We start from the raw sequence: 20,500 nt of genomic DNA, 5'->3' as shown, positions 1-20,500 counted from the left end.
TGTATAAGGAAGTCCAGCGGGGACTCTATTAAAGCATGGATCACCTTCTTTCTGACCTTATGAGGAAGAAAGTCTATAGCCTTATGAAGAATTGTAAGTAGCTTAAAGCAGGCGGATGTGACTGTTCAAGTCTGCAGCAGTGTCTCCTCATTAAGGGAATGTTTAAGATGCTCCAACATTGAAAGAAGGATAGACTCTGTGCAATGAGAGGCACAGAAACCAAATTGTGATGGGTCTAAAAGATTATTAGTTTCAAGGTATACTCAAAGCTGACAGTTAAAGTGCATTTCAAGCATCTTTATGGGTACTGGTAGCAATGAGATGGGCCTATAGTTTGTGGGTACATTAGGACCACCACTTTTCTTCTTGAGAATCTGGGTGACATATGCCGATTTACAATTGTCTGGAATACAGGCTGACTGAATGGAAGAGTTCAGAATATTACAAAGCACTGGGATGATTATGTCCGATCCTAGTTTTACGATTGAAGGAGTACAAGGGTCCGCAGGTGAGCTGGATTTGCATTTAAACATAAGATTCTGCATTTCTGAAGGTGAGATTGCTTACAATTCTTTGAGCCTAGGTGAATTTTTTGGTTGCGGTTAAATGGGAGGGCAACTTTCAGGTGTCCTGTAAGAGTTCTGGATGTCCTGAATCCTATTTGTAAAGTATCCAGCTAGTGAGTCACACGCCATCTGAAAGTGTGGCGTCTCCTGGTTCAAGGGAGCTGGGTTAGTCATGGATTTCACTATAGAGAATAATTCATTTGAGGACTGTTTAGCAGTGTCTATCTTGCTGGCATACAAAGTGGATTTTGCTAATCTAATCTCTTTTTAATAGATATACGATGCAGATTTTTATCTGACTCCTAAAAGGTGTTATGCCATTTAGTTCCTTATTGGTGGCACTTTCTTTTGAGCAACAGGAGTTTCTGGTTGATCCAAGGGGCTGACTTGCTCCTATGTGTGCCTTTCTTTGCTTCAAGGGGGCTAAAGAATTCTGAGTAAAATGCTAGCCAAACCTGATATGATTTAAAGTATGCCTCAGTGTCTCCAGCCAATCACTTAAAAAGGTCATGGGAGGAATGCTTGCAATGTGTCTAACCACTGACAATCGCTCTGGGTAGTATTCCAACCCATCATTATTTTGCCCACCATGCCACCTCAGTTTAGACCCAGTCTTGACCCTCCTCCAATAGGAATAGTCCAGCCCAAACTGCAAGACAAACACTAGATTCACCATGCCCAGGACTGATTTGGATATGCATATGCATATGACTGGGTCCAAACTGAGGTGGCATGGTGTCCAAAATAACGATGGACTGGGATGTGGCCCCAAGTAATTACCAGTGGCCGAGATTAATGCAAGCATTCCATCCGTCACTTTTTGGTATTCTTCGGAGTGAGGTCCTAAGTGGGATGGGTATGACCAGATATGGGTCCCATGCACACTGCCACTGGAACCAAGCTATACTCATCTGGTGAGCTCTAATATGGGTGAAGCAGACCCTTGGTTGCTTGTGTTCCATTTCCGGAAAGTCCTGGTATGGCATTCAGATGTGATAGTTCCCATTGGAGCAGGGTCTAGACCAGGGGTCTTCAAACTGTGGGGCGCGACCCCCAGGGGGGGCGTGGAGCGATGCAAAGGGGGTCGCGCAATCCCAAGCACACTTCTGCCGAGGCCCAAGGGATTCAGACCCCCTCTTCCTCCATCCTGTGTCTCAGCCCGGGCTGCTGCAGTGCAACTCGAGCTGCTGGAGGCTCAGCTGGGCAGTGTCTGGAGTCTTATCTCCGGCACACCCGTCCGAGTTTTTCACAGGTCTTTAAAGTCCATTTGCATATTTGCATGCCTTTGTGAACCGGTTACAAAGGCTTAGTGTCCCCCTCCCCTTCCAGTACCCCCTGGGTCCTCACTATGCCTATTCCTTACATTTGTATTTTAGATTTACTGCTGTAGTGTGAGAATGCATTTAATAAAAAGGAATATAAAGTAGGGTTGCCAAAAGAAAAATGCGAGCCATGTGTTATTTAAAGAGCCTACAAAGACCCTCTCTTGACACCTAATAGACTTATAAATAAAAAAGTATGTATTCATTTGTTATGTGACTTTTCTGTCTTTGTTCTCTTTAATTATCAGTCATGGATCATTGCGGCAGCCCTAGACCACAATTAAAAGTGCTTTCTATTTATATTTGCTGTTCTAAGTATGCACTGATACGTGCTTAAAATACTGTTTTAGGTGATTGCTTATTTTTGGACCAACTGGGCCATCAAAATAATCTACTGGCTACCCTAACCATAGGACTGGAAGTTTGTTGCAGGATCAGCACATTATTTATTTCCTCCACCCTTAATCCCAGATTGATGCCATAATAGCAATAGTTGAACTTAGATCTTAAACCCTACGCTGCCTCCAATAACATGCTGAGTTACTTCAAGTGCCTGGGAATAAACCCTGCATTCAGACAACTTACTCATCATTCTCGCCCTTCTCTTTCACGTTTACCCTGCACTCACAGCATTCACAATGAACTCACACTGATTACCATTTACTCACACCATTCACCTGCTCACCCTGCACTCACAGTTATCACTTTGCACTCACAATGCACTTGCGCTGTTCACCCTATACCTCACCCTGCAGTCACACAAACACACTACTCACCCTGCACTCATGTGACACTTCACTCACCTGTCCCCCTCACTGCTCAATATGCAACTCACTCAAACAAGCCCATCAGTAATCATACATTCATTCGTCCCATTCTGAACTTGCATCCACACTCAAATTCGTACGGCCACCTCACTCACCCTGCAGTCACTCCTCTCACCCTACTCTCACACTGTTGCATCTCTCACCGTGCACTCACCTGGGCACTCTTGTCACCCACACAGTGCAGAGGGTTAATGTGCCTGCTACAAAGAATATGTACCATGCCGATCACAGAAATGAGTGTGACTAAAGTATGAGTAGCGCTATAAAAAATGAAATGTTTGTCAGAAAGCTGCTATAGAGAGATGAAGTGCATTGTTGGTGAGTGGTAGTGAGGGAATTCATGGAGAAGAAGGAAACGGGGGTGGGGCACCAAAAAAGACTGTTGCACAGTGTGTAACCAGTGTTAGGGCCAGCCGTGGCTAGGAGTGTTAGCCCCCACCCCCCGAAGTTATGATCTAGTGGCTCCCCTGCTTCTCCCTATTATTATTATTTACATTTGTAGTGTGCTACTGTTACCAAAAGATGTCCTGCGGCTAATAACCATCTGCTGCCGGAAGGACAATAAGAAACACACAGAAGGAGAAGGAGAACCAGCCAAATGGGGTGACTTACAGAGCATAGAGCCAGGTTTTTATATCTTCCTAAAGCATAATAGATTCTTGGTGGAGCGAAGTAAAGGAGGGTGCAAGTTCCATAACTGCGCGGCCTGCACCAAAACAGCGTGACAGACAACTCATGCCTTCTTGAATTAGGGAACAAAAAGCAGATTGGCACAGGCCGAGAGGAGCATACGGGCCCGACCCGTATGCTTGGTGAGGAGCGATGAGAGAGGACAGCAAGGGAGTGAGAGAGTTAGATAGAAGAGGTCAGGGATGAGGAGAAATGTGAAGTGCCGAAGAGAAGTGTGGACACGCAAAAAGTGAGTGTGAGCCAAAGGTGAGTGCTTCTGTTAGAACAAAGGGTAGATGTGAAAGATGAATGGGGGGACTGGAGAGGTGTAAGATACAAATAGACAAAAATTTGAATGGAGAGACGAGGTGAATGAGAAGTGCTGAGGGGCACGGGAGGTGACGGGCCAGAGAGGCCATGAGATAAATGCGAGAGACTGTTCGAGATGAGGGCAGTGAAAAGACAGAATGGCAAGAGGCGATTAAAGGTGAAGTGAGAGGTTGAATGGGGAGAGTTCAGAAGTTGTAAAAAGGGGTGAAAGAAAATGGCCTGCAAAGTGAGAGAGGGATCCGGGTTTGGGAGAGTAGAGAGGGATGGAAGGGAGGGAGTGAGTGAGTGAGAGGAAAGCTGCATGGATAAACTGCCTAACTCTGCACAAAACCGCCAGGGTTTAAGGGACCCCTGCTTCTCCCGGCCCGGGCCAGGTGAGCTTCTAATGTGGCAGCACGTATTCCTGCGGAGTGGAAGCCCCTTCACAAAGGTTGACTAGAAATCTTTCTGATGTTAATTGCTGTATTTTGATTATAAACAGGTACTGATGGGGTGGAATCTTTCCTCTGTGTTACTGTGTGCATAAAATTAATTTCATAATAATGAAGCAATGCTATCCCAAAATACGCTGCATCACATAACATCATTTACATTTTCTTCCCACACAAGTCGCGTAATTTGGTCCTCACCTGCCTCATAATTCCAGTAGCCCTACCTACAGGTTTAGACATTTTTGTCAGGAGGGGGTCCTTACACCTCAAAATGTTGACAAGGGGGTCTCGGCATCCAAAAGTTTGAAGACCTCTGGTCTAGACTGATTCACATATGGCTAGGTCCCAACTGAAGTGGTATGGTGTGCAAAATAACAATCGATTGGGATGCGACCTCGAGTAATGACCAAGGGCTGATTTTAATTCAAGCATTCCATCCATCACTTTTTTTTATATTTGTCAGTGTTCCCAGGCAGCACTGGCTGATTAGCAGTGAAGGCCATGTTGAATCCCGATTCAGTTACATGCTGCCATGGCCTACGCATTACAATGTCCAAGGTGCACATGTTTTTTTACTCAGAATTCAGAGGGAGAAGGGAATTTCTTGATGATCGCTCCAGATGAGTGGTATTGGGTTTGCACAATCAACATTATCAGCGTTAGGAAAAATAAGGTCAAGAAAGTGACCTGCAGTGTGAGTGGCTGTTGGAAATTTGCCTTTTCTGTAAGGTCACCCCAGATTTTTGCCTTTGTTCTGGTGAACGTTTCTTTGTTGGCCTTAAGACTTTGTGCACTTTACCCCGCTAACCTGTGGTAAATTGCTTGTGCTCTCTCTTTTAAATATAGTAAAATTGGCATGCACCTAATTGATACATTCAATTTACTTATAAGTCCCTAGTTAATGTTTCTATATGTACCCAAGACCTGTAAATTAATTGCTACAAGCAGGCTGCAGCACGCGTCGTGCCACCCACTAAAGAAGCACTAAGAACATGTGTCAGGCCTGCTGCTGGAGCCTGTAGTGCTGTTTTAAACTGCCATTTTGACTTGGCAAAATAACCCTTTTGCCAGGTCTAAACTTTCCTTTTTTATTACTGGTATGTCACCCCTAAGGTAGTCCCTAAAAACTCCTAGGGCATGGTGCATGTATTTATAAAATGGGATATGCTGCTTTAAGTTCTACATGTCTTGGCAGTGAAAAACATCTAACGTTGTTTTTCACTGTTGTAAGGCCAACCTATCCCATAGACCAATACTGGGTTGCCTTATAACATTTCATAAGTGCTAACTTCAGATTGGCAGCAGGTAAAAAAATACGTCTTGGTCTCTTTTGAATTGTAATTTAAAATTCTCTTTAATAATAAAGTCTGATTTACAATTATAAAAATGTCACTTTTATAAAATTGGCATTTTTGTGCCCAAATGAGCTGTGCCTTTCTGCTAGTGGCCTGGCTCACATGGCTCCGCTGTTGTGGGTTGAGTATTGCTGCCAGACAGTGAGTCAAAGGAAACATACGTGTGAACAGGATGGGCCAGGATGGCTTGGGTGGGGCTGTACCCAGCCCCGCTTGCACTTCAAAGGGCCTTGCCTCCAGCACACACACAAGGAACCCAACAGCAGACCTGCCCTTACTAATATCACCCAAGACAGTTTGGAGCCAAGATCAGGAAGGGAAGATAAAGGGGGAACCCAGGAGAACCAAAGTGACTCCAAGAGCTAACTGGCTATCCTCCTGTGTGAGGTACAGGGACACAACAAGCTTCCTGAGACCTCATTCAACTGCCCAGCTGATCTGCACCAACTGGGCCTGCCGGGCCCTGCTGCTAGCCCCTGCCTGGAGTGAGTCCTGAACTACAAGAGGTGCCCCTCAGGTCCTGGACCATTTATTGGTATCAGAGTGCACTCCTCCTGAAGAAAAGGTGAAAATCCTGAAGTTTGGTCTCTTCGTAACCATAAGCAGGCCTGTTCGCGTCAATGTTCTGCTGCTTGTGATGACCACCAACACGAAGATCCAAGGAGACCTGCTCTTCGCGCCGACAGTGACCGCCCACAATGAACAGCAACAAATTGAATTAAATTTAATATTGTACTTGTAGAGCGTGCTGCCACTCCCAAAGGAGCATCCTGGCGCTGAGCGGCAATGAATGTGGCTGTCTAAGCATAGTCAATCTTGGGGGAGAGTGCATAAGAGAATGAGTGAATACCACAAAGCATTGGAGATGCCAAAAAGCCATGTCTTAAGCTGCTTTCTGAAGATCCTTTCTGATTCAATGAGTCTGCTTCTGGACGCTATTTTTACTGAAAACTTTTAAAATACACATCTCCGGTTCTACTGATTGGGTTTGGTTCATTGTGGTGTGATTTTTTTATTTATTAAAATATACTATATCTTTCTAAGTTGGTTTGGGACTTTTCTTGTGTTTTGTTTTCACTTTATTACTGTTTCAGTGGTGCATACAAACTTTACACATTGCCTTTAAGTTAAGCCTGACTGCTTTTGCGTCAAGCAACCAGAGGGTTAACCACAGGCTAAGTTAGTGACGTACACCCTGCTGAGGAGTTTGTTTATTATTTGAGTGCAGCTTGCATCCCTCTGAACAAATAACTCCCAAATACCATGAAATGTTAAGACCACGTAAGGGCCATTTTAGGTCAAAGGAAGAAAAGGCTTAGAATAACATTGGAAATGTTTTTTTTTCTAGAAGAAATACCATAATCTTACTTTAATATACTCACTCATTTCAAGGACAGCATATGGTTGCACAACCTCCATGTGTGCATGGATACTTCAATGTGCATTGTTTGTCTAGGCTCGACTAGAATCCTAACTATTGATATATTATTGCTGTGTGTTAGATTTGGGGGTTTCTAGTTGGCGGAGGTAGGTACTTTTGACAAATAGGGACCCTTGCGTCTAGTCAGGGTAAGGGGGTTCACTTCTAAAATAACCCTGCTCACCCCCTTGGTAGCTTAGCACGAGCAGACAGGCTTATCTCAGAGGCAGTGTGTAAGGCATTTGTGAACACATACAGTAACCAAGTGACAACACTACAGATGGACACCACTCAAGTTTTATATAAAAAATAAGTATTCTTTATATAGACTTATCACAAGCCCACAAACGACAAAAATCCACAATACTGTCCATAAATGGTAGAATTAGCTTAGTTCTCTTTAGATGTTAAAATGCGACACTTTGAGCTCAATGTATCTTAGGATGCTTAAAGCTATACAACAAGTGTTGCAGGGAAGGTGATGCGTCGGTTCCTTACACGCAAGAACGGTGATGCGTTGGGTCCCTACTGCTGCGTAGGGGATGCATAACCATAGGGAATTTCTGTTGACCCCTAAATCTAAAGAGACCACCAAAGAAGATCGCTTGGTGTGTGTCACAACATTCTGCACAAAGAGCAATGAGATCAAAAAGATAGTTAACAAACATTGGCACTTAGTGTCCGACGAATTGGATAACATGCCCATCCCCCTACATGCATTCAGGAAGGGGAAAAACATACGAGATCATTTGGTCAAATCTCTATTACCCATGCCACCTAATATCGGTCAGACCACTTTATGGGGTGTCCCGTCCGTTACGGGACACCATAAGTGTGGATCTTGCAAAGCTTGCCCTCTGACCAAAGAAACTAACACATTCACATACCACGGAAAGGTACACACTCTGAAGGGTTTCAGTAACTGTAACTCATCTGATGTCATATACGCAATTGTCTGCCCATGCGACTTTATGTATGTGGGTCAGACGACTCAAAAAGTTAAGTGTCGCATTCTCCAACACTGCAGCCGTATACGCTGCAAAACAGTGGGAGCACCCTTGGTCGACCATTTTACAAAGTTCAATCATGCGGCTGACAGTTTTAAATGGTGGGTCCTTGAAAAGATCAAGCCAAATCCCAGGGGAGGTGACCTCAGCATTACACTTAACAGAAGGGAATGTAGATGGATAGATTCCTTGGACACCATCCACAGAGGGTTGAACGAGCTGGAGGAGATCAATAGACAGATTTCCATTATGAGTACCGGTTAGGATACCATCTCTGGTTACACTGATTAATAGTGTGAAATATGTTTCTCTTTTCTCTCCCCCCCGTATTGAGTGCCCTGGATCTCATTTGGTCGATACTGTAACATTTAGGCCTCTACATTTACAGCCTATGCCTAATTGAATGTAATTGTATGTATTGTATACGTGTTGGAACTGCTGTTCTACTGTCCGTCGCCGTTAGTCCTTGGTGTTAATTACGTATTTGAAGAAATGATGGTGCCTCATGAACTGTATATTCATCTAAATGGATCCCTGAATTGCCTAAAATTATCATGATTGTCATATTTCATCGATGCGTGACATAACCAATGATTTTATTGAACCACGAGTCATGCCCCCAATTTTAAATCATTATGCTCTCCTGGTACTATGGATCCCTGAATTGCCGAGAATTATCATGATTGTCATATCTCATCGATGCGTGACATAACCAATGATTTTATTGAACCACGAGTCATGCCCCCAATTTTAAATCATTATGCTCTCCTGGTACTATAGACCATGATTCAAGTCTTCTGGAGTTCAGACTTAGATCAGTAGCCCTTTTGGAACTACAGACCTAACGCCTCGGTGAGTCTTTTCACTCTGACTCTTACCGACGCACCGTCACTACGTGTACGGTTACCCGGTTGCTATATGTCTAGGGCGCATGCGCCCGTATTTCCTCCGGTTGAGACGCCGGTTGAGACGCCACGAGCAACACATCCTGTACTTGAGACAGGTAAGGACGATGGTAGGCCCTCTTGACCTTTTAGCTCACCACGCTGTCCAATTGATACTTATATCAATCACCTTGTCCCTTAGAATGGCCAGCACTCGGAAATAAGAAGCTTAAGTTGAAGTCCTTTCCCTGTGAATACGCTGCAGAACGGATTGAGTCCGCGCCGCAGGTATTATTATTATTTTAACATCACTCTCCCTTTCCATTCTCCATCTCCGTATTTGAGCGAATCGACTTCGCCCTTACACTGTTCATTTATTTAATTTTCAGTTCCGGTGTTTCATGAAATATAATCCGACCAGAGCACACGTATGGTCAGTGTACTACTGCCACTAGCAATCCATGGTTGAACCACCCCTGGAATTACACTAGGTAAGCACACACCCGCCTTGCCTGTTGCTAATCGCATCTGCGATACAACATCCTGATCAATTGTTTTGCCCCTTGTTTTTAGATTCTCAAGCTATGCTGAGGAACCCGTCAGGTTGCCCACCCCCCTTGTTGTCCTGAAGAAGACCCGCATGGTCAAGGCATTAAATTACCTCTGTACCCTAAGACGGGTCGAAACGTCGACACCCCCTCATAAATGAGCCTGGTACACGTCCCTCACCCAACGTGCTAAATATGAATTTGATTCTGTACATGAAATTATGACTGTATTCATTGTTACGTGACCAGGACACCTTGTACGGTGAATTGTAAACCGTGTACTTTTGTTAATTACCTTATTCTCCACTATTCTCTGAAATCTCTCACCTTACACATTCACTTCTTAGCACCCTTATCTTATGCACGTTCCCTCTGGAGCAACCATGCGCCGAATTTTTATATAACCAAAATTGTTGTACATAAATAAATATCGTTTAATTAATCAGTGGATGTTGTATCGCTTCATGGTGAAGTATCAAAATTGAGTTTTTTGAGCTCTACGAAATGGTATTTAGCTCTTAGCTTAACAAATAATGAACTGGATGACATACTGCTGATTCGTAAAGTTCTGAGTCAGGACCATTGTCTGTTGTACTAATTCGATTCCCAGGTCCTTGACTTCCTTGGGAAAACCCCATTTTTGTAATGGCGTAGGGGATGCGTCAGTTCTTCTCTGCGAGGGGAGGTGATGCGCCGGTTTCTTACTGCGCTTCAGTGGCGATGCGGCTCGCAACGCCGTGATGCGATGAAGATCCAGTACAATGAGACAAAGATGGCGTCTTCTTTTTGATGCGAAATGATGCGTGCACACCCTGACGGCTGTGCGCCGACTCAACGATACTTCTGAGCCGCGACAGGCCCTGCGACACGCTTCCCGGTGATGCGGCGGCGTCTTATGCGACGTCGATCCTCTTCTCCGGCGATGCGAGACACTTCAGCAACGATGCGACAGCCGTGCGGTGACTCAATGATACTTCTGAGCCGCAACAGGCCCTGCGACACTCTTTCAGGTGATGCGGCGGTGTCTGATGCGACGTCGATCATCTTCTCCGGCGATGTGAGGCGCTTCGGCGGCCCTGCAAAGACAAAACGATTCTTCTGAGCCGCGACAGGCCCTGAGACACGCTTCTCGGTGATGCGGCGGAGTCCAATGCGACGTTGATCCTCTTCTCCGGCGATTCGGGGCACTTTCACGTTGTGAAGCGACAGCGGCAGTTCGGCGTCACGCTTCTTGCTCGTGAGTCGCGCTTCCAGCTCCTTGCGACACGCAGTCCCTCAGAAAGCCCAGCACAACCGCAGGCACTTCCAAAGAACTCTTGGGGAGCTGGTTGGTAAAGTCTGTTGTCCCTGAGACTTCAGCAGGAGGCAAGCTCTTTTCTCAAGCCCTTGGAGATCCTTCACAAGTTGATTAAAAGTACACACAAAGTTCCTTTCTCCTCTCTTTGGCAGTCAGGCAACAACTGCAGGCCAATCCCTCAAGTTTAGGGATAATCTCTCCTCAGTCTCTCTGGTTCCTCTCCTCATCAAAGGTTTCTTCTTGTTTCCCAAAGTGATCTAAAGTTCTGGGGTCTGGGTCCCAATATTTATACTCAGTTTCTCTTTGTTCTCTGAAGGCAAAGAGGCCTTTGCCTAGTCCAAACCAGTTCTGGTCAGTCCTGGAGCACTTTGTTGACATGACTCCTTCTTTCCTTTCACAGTGCAGGGCACAGACATCAGACGCAACACAGGAGGTGGAGCCAGCATTGTGGAGGGAAGGCACAGCCCTATTCAGGTCTCAGGTGCAACTCCTCCCACCCATCTACATGCAAATCTTTCTATTCAGCCCTGTGCTGACTCACCCGGTCTCCTGGAATCCCCCAGCCCCTGTCACTCAAACTCCAGACAAGGAATACACAACCTAGCAGAGGCAGGCTTGGATGGTTAGACAAGAAAATACCTACTTTTTAAAAGTGGTATTTTCAAACACAGAATATTAAAACCAACTTCACTAAAAGATGCATTTTATCATTCTGAGTTCAGGCATATTAAACTTGAATTTCTACCTAGTTCCCTGAGTCAGTTAGGATTATATGAGGTTATAATATAACTGCCCATTCTGGCCTATGGGGAACAGGTAGCCTTGCAATAGTGAAAAACAAAAATGGCTGTAATTCACTATTAGGACATGCCACACACACCAGGGCATGTCCTACCTTATACTTGCAATGCACCCTGCCTTTGGGCCTACCATAGGGGTGACTAATATGCAGAAAAGGGAAGGTTTAGGGACTGGCAAGTGGTGCACTTGCCCAGTCAGCAAGGCAGTACCAGACGGCACACAGGCTCTGCAATGGCAGACCTGAGACACACTTTTACAGGCTGCTTCTGTGGGTGGCACAACCAGTGCTGCAAGCCCACCAGAGCGTTACAACAAACAAATGATGGACGGAATGCTGACAATGCAGACATTCTCCCCCAGTCAAGAGATCTGGGTTAAATCCATCGTTCTTTTGCCCACTACGCCACCCCAGTTCAGACATGGCCATATGCAAATCAGTCTTGACCCTGTGCCTCATGGGAACAGTCCAGCCCGAACTGCCAAGCCATGTCTTCCCTGGACCAGAATCAAGCATCCTAGGACCGGTTTCTGGCTATCAGCCGTCATCAGCCAGGATAGCTTGACTCCAGTGGCGTAGTGAGCACGGGACCCACGTCTGGGCATACCCATCCCACTTAGGGCGAAAAGCGTTACAACAAACAAATGATGGACGGAATGCTGACAATGCAGACATTCTCCCCCAGTCAAGAGATCTGGGTTAAATCCATCGTTCTTTTGCCCACTACGCCACCCCAGTTCAGACATGGCCATATGCAAATCAGTCTTGACCCTGTGCCTCATGGGAACAGTCTAGCCCGAACTGCCAAGCCATGTCTTCCCTGGACTGGAATCAAGCATCCTAGGACCGGTTTCTGGCTATCAGCCGTCATCAGCCAGGATAGCTTGACTCCAGTGGCGTAGTGAGCACGGGACCCACGTCTGGGCATACCCATCCCACTTAGGGCGAAAAGCGTTACAACAAACAAATGATGGACGGAATGCTGACAATGCAGACATTCTCCCCCAGTCAAGAGATCTGGGTTAAATCCATCGTTCTTTTGCCCACTACGCCACCCCAGTTCAGACATGGCCATATGCAAATCAGTCTTGACCCTGTGCCTCATGGGAACAGTCCAGCCCGAACTGCCAAGCCATGTCTTCCCTGGACCGGAATCAAGCATCCTAGGACCGGTTTCTGGCTATCAGCCGTCATCAGCCAGGATAGCTTGACTCCAGTGGCGTAGTGAGCACGGGACCCACGTCTGGGCATACCCATCCCACTTAGGGCGAAAAGCGTTACAACAAACAAATGATGGACGGAATGCTGACAATGCAGACATTCTCCCCCAGACAAGAGATCTGGGTTAAATCCATCGTTCTTTTGCCCACTACGCCACCCCAGTTCAGACATGGCCATATGCAAATCAGTCTTGACCCTGTGCCTCATGGGAACAGTCCAGCCCGAACTGCCAAGCCATGTCTTCCCTGGACCGGAATCAAGCATCCTAGGACCGGTTTCTGGCTATCAGCCGTCATCAGCCAGGATAGCTTGACTCCAGTGGCGTAGTGAGCACGGGACCCACGTCTGGGCATACCCATCCCACTTAGGGCGAAAAGCGTTACAACAAACAAATGATGGACGGAATGCTGACAATGCAGACATTCTCCCCCAGTCAAGAGATCTGGGTTAAATCCATCGTTCTTTTGCCCACTACGCCACCCCAGTTCAGACATGGCCATATGCAAATCAGTCTTGACCCTGTGCCTCATGGGAACAGTCCAGCCCGAACTGCCAAGCCATGTCTTCCCTGGACCGGAATCAAGCATCCTAGGACCGGTTTCTGGCTATCAGCCGTCATCAGCCAGGATAGCTTGACTCCAGTGGCGTAGTGAGCACGGGACCCACGTCTGGGCATACCCATCCCACTTAGGGCGAAAAGCGTTACAACAAACAAATGATGGACGGAATGCTGACAATGCAGACATTCTCCCCCAGTCAAGAGATCTGGGTTAAATCCATCGTTCTTTTGCCCACTACGCCACCCCAGTTCAGACATGGCCATATGCAAATCAGTCTTGACCCTGTGCCTCATGGGAACAGTCCAGCCCGAACTGCCAAGCCATGTCTTCCCTGGACCGGAATCAAGCATCCTAGGACCGGTTTCTGGCTATCAGCCGTCATCAGCCAGGATAGCTTGACTCCAGTGGCGTAGCCCACCAGAAGCATTTGGTTTACAAGCCCTGGGAACTCTTGGTGCACTGTACTAGGGTCTGACAAGTAAACCAAATCAGTCAATCATGGAATCACTAATCCATACATCAATTTACAATAGGGAGCACTTGCACTGTGGCACTGGATAGCAGTGGCACAGTGCCCAAAGCATCTAACACCAGCAAAAACACATGAGGCAACTGCAAACAAATGGAAGGGAGAACCACACCAAGGGGCCAGGTCTAACACTGTGTGTATCATTATAAATGTTTCCATAGAATTTAAAGGATTGACGATACACTTACTCAGTAGGGTTTCTCATTAGCCTTTTTACGTAATCAGCCTGGTGACGCAGCAGTACCAAAGCTTCTTCCTGCAAAAACATAAAGTAGATGTGTTACTCTATTGATTTTCACACTTTAATGTTAATACCAACAGTACCGCCTCATTGATTTAGGTGCATGCATGCCCTCACCCGTATTTTCAATGCCATGAGGAATATATGGATTTTGTTACACAGTGAATATAATTCGTAGCCAGTTTTAGCTAAATGTGTGTCCATCGTGGTACAAGTCCGGTTATTTACTAGTAATGTTCATTACTCTAAGTCTTAATCTGCTGCATCACAGTCCTTACTAAGGCTACTACCTCCCACACAGAAGTGCTTTACCAGCCTAAAAAACCAAATTAAAACCCTTAGGAATACTTCTCACTTAAACTCATTATAGCGTGGAGCTTTCCAATGGAGTTCCTGTTTAAAACCAAGCAACTAACTGTGTGTTTTTCCCTTTTGGATACCAGAAACACCATAGAAAACAAACCCCGGAATGGTTGAAGGGATTCAGGCTTGTGATGAGGAAGGATAGGATTCAGAGGAATGAAGATTACAGGTAAGCAACCAGGTAATACCTCCTTGTCCCAGTCCTCATTAGAGGAGGATATACCAAAGCTTTCCTGGATATTCAAAAGGCATCACAAACAAATGCACAAGATATTTACTGTGGTGTTGATTAGAATATTGAAATGTTGACAGCAGTGGGGCTATACCACTGTTCATATCCCACTGCTGTTCCATCATCTTCAGTGGCGCTCTCAACATTCCAATGTTCTAATAAAGCCGTATAGCCTGCTTCTGAAGGCTCTACCAGTTGTTTAAGGCCCTGCACCATGATGACCTTTGACAAGGGTGAAGGCCCTTCACAACAGGTATAACCAGAGACATAAGGGCTATAAGGCTATTAGAGCATTCCACCCACTGAGGGTAGATTGTTCTAAATTTAAAAGGGAGATACAAAAGACAAACATTGGAATGTTGGAGCAGAAGGCTTATACCAGCCATTATAAGCTACTCTATTGTCTTCAAGGGACCTCTTAATATTCTAAGATACTAATCAATTCTTAAGAACTCAAAAGCTTTGCTTTCAAAACAGCATTCAATATATGTGTTTCAAAATTAGAAGACCAAGAACCCGCCAATTGCAACTGATAATAGTTTATAAATGGGTTAGGTGATGCCTAAGTAGCATACAGCACATATCTCTGATGCCCCCCTCTGAATACCACCCAAGAAGCTGACAAGATCTTTGTGGATCCACCTTGTATAAGACCAGGCAACTCCAAGCCTTAGTTTTGATAACCAGATGTTATAAAAAATGCAATCCAGTGACTCTTGGTCGATGTGGATAGACTTTCACTTTGCGAAAAAAAAGAGCCTCAATTTACGTAAACTGAGAAAACTCTTTGTACATCCAGTGTATGCCAAAGTTTTTGTTCCACCAAAGAAGGGTAAAGCAAAAATAAGGGAAGAACTACATTTTACATAAAGTGAAGGAATCTTTGGCACAGAAGATGAAGAAGTCCTAAGAACTTAAGAACTGTCTTCATCAGTAAAAAACGCAAAAAAAGGATCTAAGCATAGCAAAGCACACTGTTCCCCAATTTGCTGACCTGAACAAAAGATCAATAAAAAAATTAACTTGACTTTTGCAAACTTCAACTTTACTGTTTTCTATATTTTCAAAAGGCAAGAACTTTAGGGTCAGATGTACGACCCTTACATTTTGCGAATCGCAAAGTTTGTCGCTTTGCAACTCACAATTTGCCACTCGCAAAATACAATTTACAACAGTGTCCCAGACACTGATAGCAATTCCTAATTGGGTTGCACTGGCTATTGATATATTAATGCTGCATGTATCACTATAAATGTTTCCATAGAATTTAAAGGATTGACGATACACTTACTCAGTAGGTTTTTCTCATTAGCCTTTTGGCTATCCAACGACTTGGAGGCTTCTTTGGCCGCAGCCTGCTGCTTTGCCCCGCTGAGGATTTTTGACTTCCATTCCAGAGACTAAGGGGCACTACAGGCTTGTGTTGTCCTTCCATCACACAATGCGATGCAAGGCAACACAAGCCCTTAATTGGGATTTACTATGCCATTCAAAGCCACCTTATGTGGATCTGTGTGTTTTAATAAATTCAAAGTAACACAAGGCAGCACATTTCACTGCCTTGCATTGCGTTGCTGCAGGGAGGTGTTCCATGGGTGGAGTGTGAGCATTTCCATGCATTCACCCATGGTTTTTGACACAATCCTAAATTTGCAAAGGTCTGTAAACCTTGGCTTGTGCCATAATGTCCTCAGTGTAATGAGGAGAAATGTCTTTATTTCCATAAGGGCACCAGTGCTAGGAGACAGAATATATGCTCCATGTCTTAGTTGATATGGTGCATTTCCGCTACCTTTGCTTTCATGTAACGCATATTGCATTTAATATTGGTAAGTCCGAAGGCAAACCTTTTCACGGGGACGAACCTGGTCACTTGTATCTGACTCATCTCTATTGAGATTGGCCTTAACGTTTGACTGTCAAGCAAAACTTGATGAATGCGGTTGGCGCTTAATACTTTTTGATGCTATCTTGAACTTTAGACTTTCAAACTTCAAAACTCTGGTTCTACTTATCTAATTTTTGTCAGTTTGATGTTATATTATGTATTAAAATGTACCCTATTTTTCTAAAGGGGTTTGGGATTTTTCTTGTGTTGTATTTCCACTTTATTGCTGTTTGACTGCTGCATAAATATTTAACTCATTGCCTCCAAGTTAGGCCTCACTGCTTTGTGCCAAGCTACCAGAAGGTTAAGCACAGGTTTATTTACTGACGTTTGTGGCTCACCCTCACAAGGATTGTATTTATTTTAAGACGTGGGTTCTCAACAGCTCAACTAATACCCTGATCTCTTACAGGATATCTGAAAGATGAGGAGCTCAACAGGGTGATCCAATGAGGAGTTATTGATAACTGAAGAAGACTGGAAAACCACAGCTGTCGTAGATTATAAGGAGCTATCAACAAAACCCTCACTTTTTTAGATCAAAATAACCTGAACATGGGGAAAGGGTGTAGATGACCCCTGGGCCACGGAAAAGATAAAGCATTCAGACCCCGAGCTCTTTTGCTCAGAATTAGAGGATAGCAGTTCAGAAGAATAGCATTCACCTCTGAGGCTAAGAGGGGCAGCAACAGACAACCACAGGTGACCACAATGTCTTGAAACACAATTGATTTGAGACACAACAAGTTTGATGAGAGAAAGATCTGACTCAACTGATACACGTGCATTCTTCTTCCCCTAGTAAGTAAATCGCTCTCAGTGAAGGAAGATTCCTCTCTGCCCACAAATTTCGCCAATGACGGATGCAGACTTTGAGAGTAGCAGGGCAACAGGATTGTTGAATGCACTGAGCTACCTCAACAGAACACCCCTTAGCCTGTAGTGCTAACCTTTAACATTCCAAACCCTCAGAGAAAGAAGATTCCTTTCTGCCCACAAACCTATCATCCAATCCTCTTCTAACAGGCTTGGAATTCGAGAACACAGTTGGTGATTGACATATTTGTGAGCCACCTGATTGTCCATATGAATACACACATCCTTTTCCCTGAGCATGCAAGAAAACTGTACAAGAGTTTTGAGGATCACTGAGAGCTTCCTCCAATTGGAGGAAATATTGATCTCCCTTGGAAGCCGCTGTAGTGATAGATCCTCTAGTGTTTCTCCCTAAGCCAACTTCCTGGCATTCGTGGCAAGTACTAGAGCTGATGGGGGAATCAGTGACATACCATTCTTTAGGTTTCTCAGATCTAGCCAACTCTGATCTCCTGAGTCACTGGAATTATAACATTCCCTGTATGGAGCCGAAGATAGTTTCAGCAGGGCTTGAATATGAGAGGACAACCGTATTGCTCTCAACCCTGGGAAGAACACCTTCCCCACTTCTGTTCAAGGTGAAAGCGCTGATAAAGTCTTTGATAGGGCTGGTTTTGATATCCTGATGCTGACCAGAAATATGTCTTCCTGGACAATTCTGCATACTCTTCCAATGTCCAAAAAAGCCATGGAAAAAGTAGATGATGTTACCAACCAGTCATCTAGCTATGGAAAGACTTGAAAACCTTCAGAATGCAAAATACGCACCGATGCTGAAAGGACATTCATGAAGACCTTTGGACCAGGGGCCAACTTGAAGGGGTGGACACAAAACTGAGGACAAAGTAGTGGATAAATCTTTGTGCCTCCAGATAAATTGGAATGTGTAGGTAGGTACCCTGGAGATCCAAGGATGTTCCCCAGGAGTCATGAAGGATAATTGTTTGGTGTATCACCATCTTGAAATTTAACAATGTATTATTTTAAAGTCCAAAGCTAGTCATTAGTAGACCTTATTGCACCAGACATATTATTGAGTAGCAGCCTTGCTTCCATTTTGCACATGGCACTGGCATAATAGCTGCTTTGACTAGAAGTTTCTGTATTCCCCTTCTTAGAGCCTGCTGATGCTCCAAGTATTGAAATTGCTTTGGCAGAACATCCAAGAGCTTAATTGTGCAACCATGATTGTTGATGTCTACTTGAGAGAATTGTCCAGACGTTAAATAAACCATTCTTACTCCTGTTGGCAACAAACTAATTAATATCTTTTAATAGGCATCTCTTCATATGTGATTTAGAAAAGACTAGCCAGCCCACCTTCTTCCATTTTCTTGTCAGCACTTTCTGTATTGCAGCATGTAGTGGAAGAGACTCCGGTTCTTTACCCTGATAATGTAAAAGAAAACCAACCCCATACTACTGTTCAGATTCTGGGAACAAGAAGTTGCTGTCAGACCTCATTGAGATCCATTCGCTGTATAACGTGCCTTCTGATAGCTTCCTATTCCTGGATGTCATCCTGGTTCCCCCAACTAGATTGTTTGGAGGGGATTGCCTGCCTTGAAATGCTGCAACATATTCCGGCTGGATCATGTCCTGCAGTGTAGCCCAGGAAGGAACTGTGTTAGTTCTGGGTTAGGTCTGCGAACAAGCAGGAAACTAAGGGGAACCCTCAACATGATGTCTTTTCTAGAGCATTTTTTAATCTCCTTATAGGAGAATGGAGCAACTCCAAACAGTACCACGGGTCAATAATATCCAAGTATTCTGCACCACAGAGGGCAATACAGGCAAAATCTTGCAATGCACACAATCTTGCAGGAAGCCGACACCCAATAAAATGGAATCAGTGAACTGCATAAAGTCACTTTCACTATGCACTCCCCGCACCCCACTCCACAGTCAGCCTGAATGCACAAACTTTGTACAAACTATGCATGTCAGCATGTAAAGCACTCTGTGAAGTAAGAACGGTCACTGGACTTTGCAAGCAGGGCAGCTGGAATAGGTCCCATTTGTAAGTAATGAAAAGCCAGATCATCAGATTTCCCTCACACTGACTCAGACACCGACATGGGGATGCTCATAGCCCTCGTGTTCCACATAAATCATTGAACTATATTTAAATATAAATCCTACACTTAGATTATTGAACACTGTTGATGGACAAAATAACAGACAGGAACTGCACTAAATAACCACATCCTAAAGATGGTTGGTAATTTCCTGTCTTTTTAGACAGAAACGTACTGTATCTTTAAGGGTTTAAATTGTATTTCTTAGGCTGATAGACCACTTCTGTATAGAAGGCAGACAGAAGCCTCATTTAGTAAGGACTTGCTGTGGGGAGGAAACGGACGAGAAGGTAATGGATGGTAGTATAGCAAATGTTCCCTACTTGAAATGAAGATAGCATGGTGTAAGGAACTGAATTATTAGTTGGTGTGGATGATAGTCCACCAACCACAAGTAATAAAGTCATTGACATGTGAGGTCCAGTCAAAGGTTTAATAATTTAATAATTGAGCAAAACCCCTGATAGCTATGGCACAGACAGACAGACTTGACTTAGAGAAAGTGTGTAAAGGAATTTGTAGTATCAAAACAATTAAGAAGTCAAAGACACAACACAAGAAAAATTCTACTTCAATTAATTAAAAAATAGAGAACATTTTAATAAGCAAAATGACACCAAAATGACAATAATCAAAACGGGGAACCGATTATATGAATTTTTACAGATTTCATTGCAAAATAGCAAAACACCTATGGATGTCAATGGTCAATGGCCAGGGGCCTAGGTGTACTTTGAATTAAAAAATAAAATAACGCTTTAGTTAATGATTTCCAACAAAAGAAATGAACGGGAAAAACAGAAAAAAAGAGGGATGTGGTTATAGACATTACAATGGTAGATTATACACACATCTTGACACAATGATATATTGAGGCAATGCCCCACATACAGAACAATAGCAGTAGATTGTTGTTTGGGGGGACATAGAAAAAGATGCTTGTGTTAAGTGCCGAGTATTGAGAGTTTTAAGTGAATTCAGGTATTGGTGTCCAGGATGGTATGACATGAGGTTAGTGTCATAATGGTTGTTAATGGGGTTGAGGCCGGGGAGTCAG

General features: G+C 44.3%; 1 protein-coding gene across 2 annotated transcripts in view; it reads right to left on the bottom strand.

Annotated features, from left to right (window-relative positions):
- The window catches only part of LOC146866499 (stimulated by retinoic acid gene 6 protein-like), a 484,943-nt gene that overhangs the window by 249,268 nt on the left and 215,175 nt on the right, over positions 1-20,500 (bottom strand). For both annotated transcript variants that reach the window (XM_085636593.1, XM_085636594.1), the window contains one exon: positions 13,954-14,021. In XM_085636593.1, coding sequence (XP_085492719.1) covers positions 13,954-14,021 — 68 coding nt within the window. The remainder of the gene's footprint in view (positions 1-13,953; positions 14,022-20,500) is intronic.

The sequence above is a fragment of the Triturus cristatus genome, chromosome 2_1 (genome assembly GCF_964204655.1).
Source record: "Triturus cristatus chromosome 2_1, aTriCri1.1, whole genome shotgun sequence".
Classification (NCBI taxonomy): Eukaryota; Metazoa; Chordata; class Amphibia; order Caudata; family Salamandridae; genus Triturus; species Triturus cristatus.
This window is presented reverse-complemented; position numbering and strand designations above follow the sequence as displayed.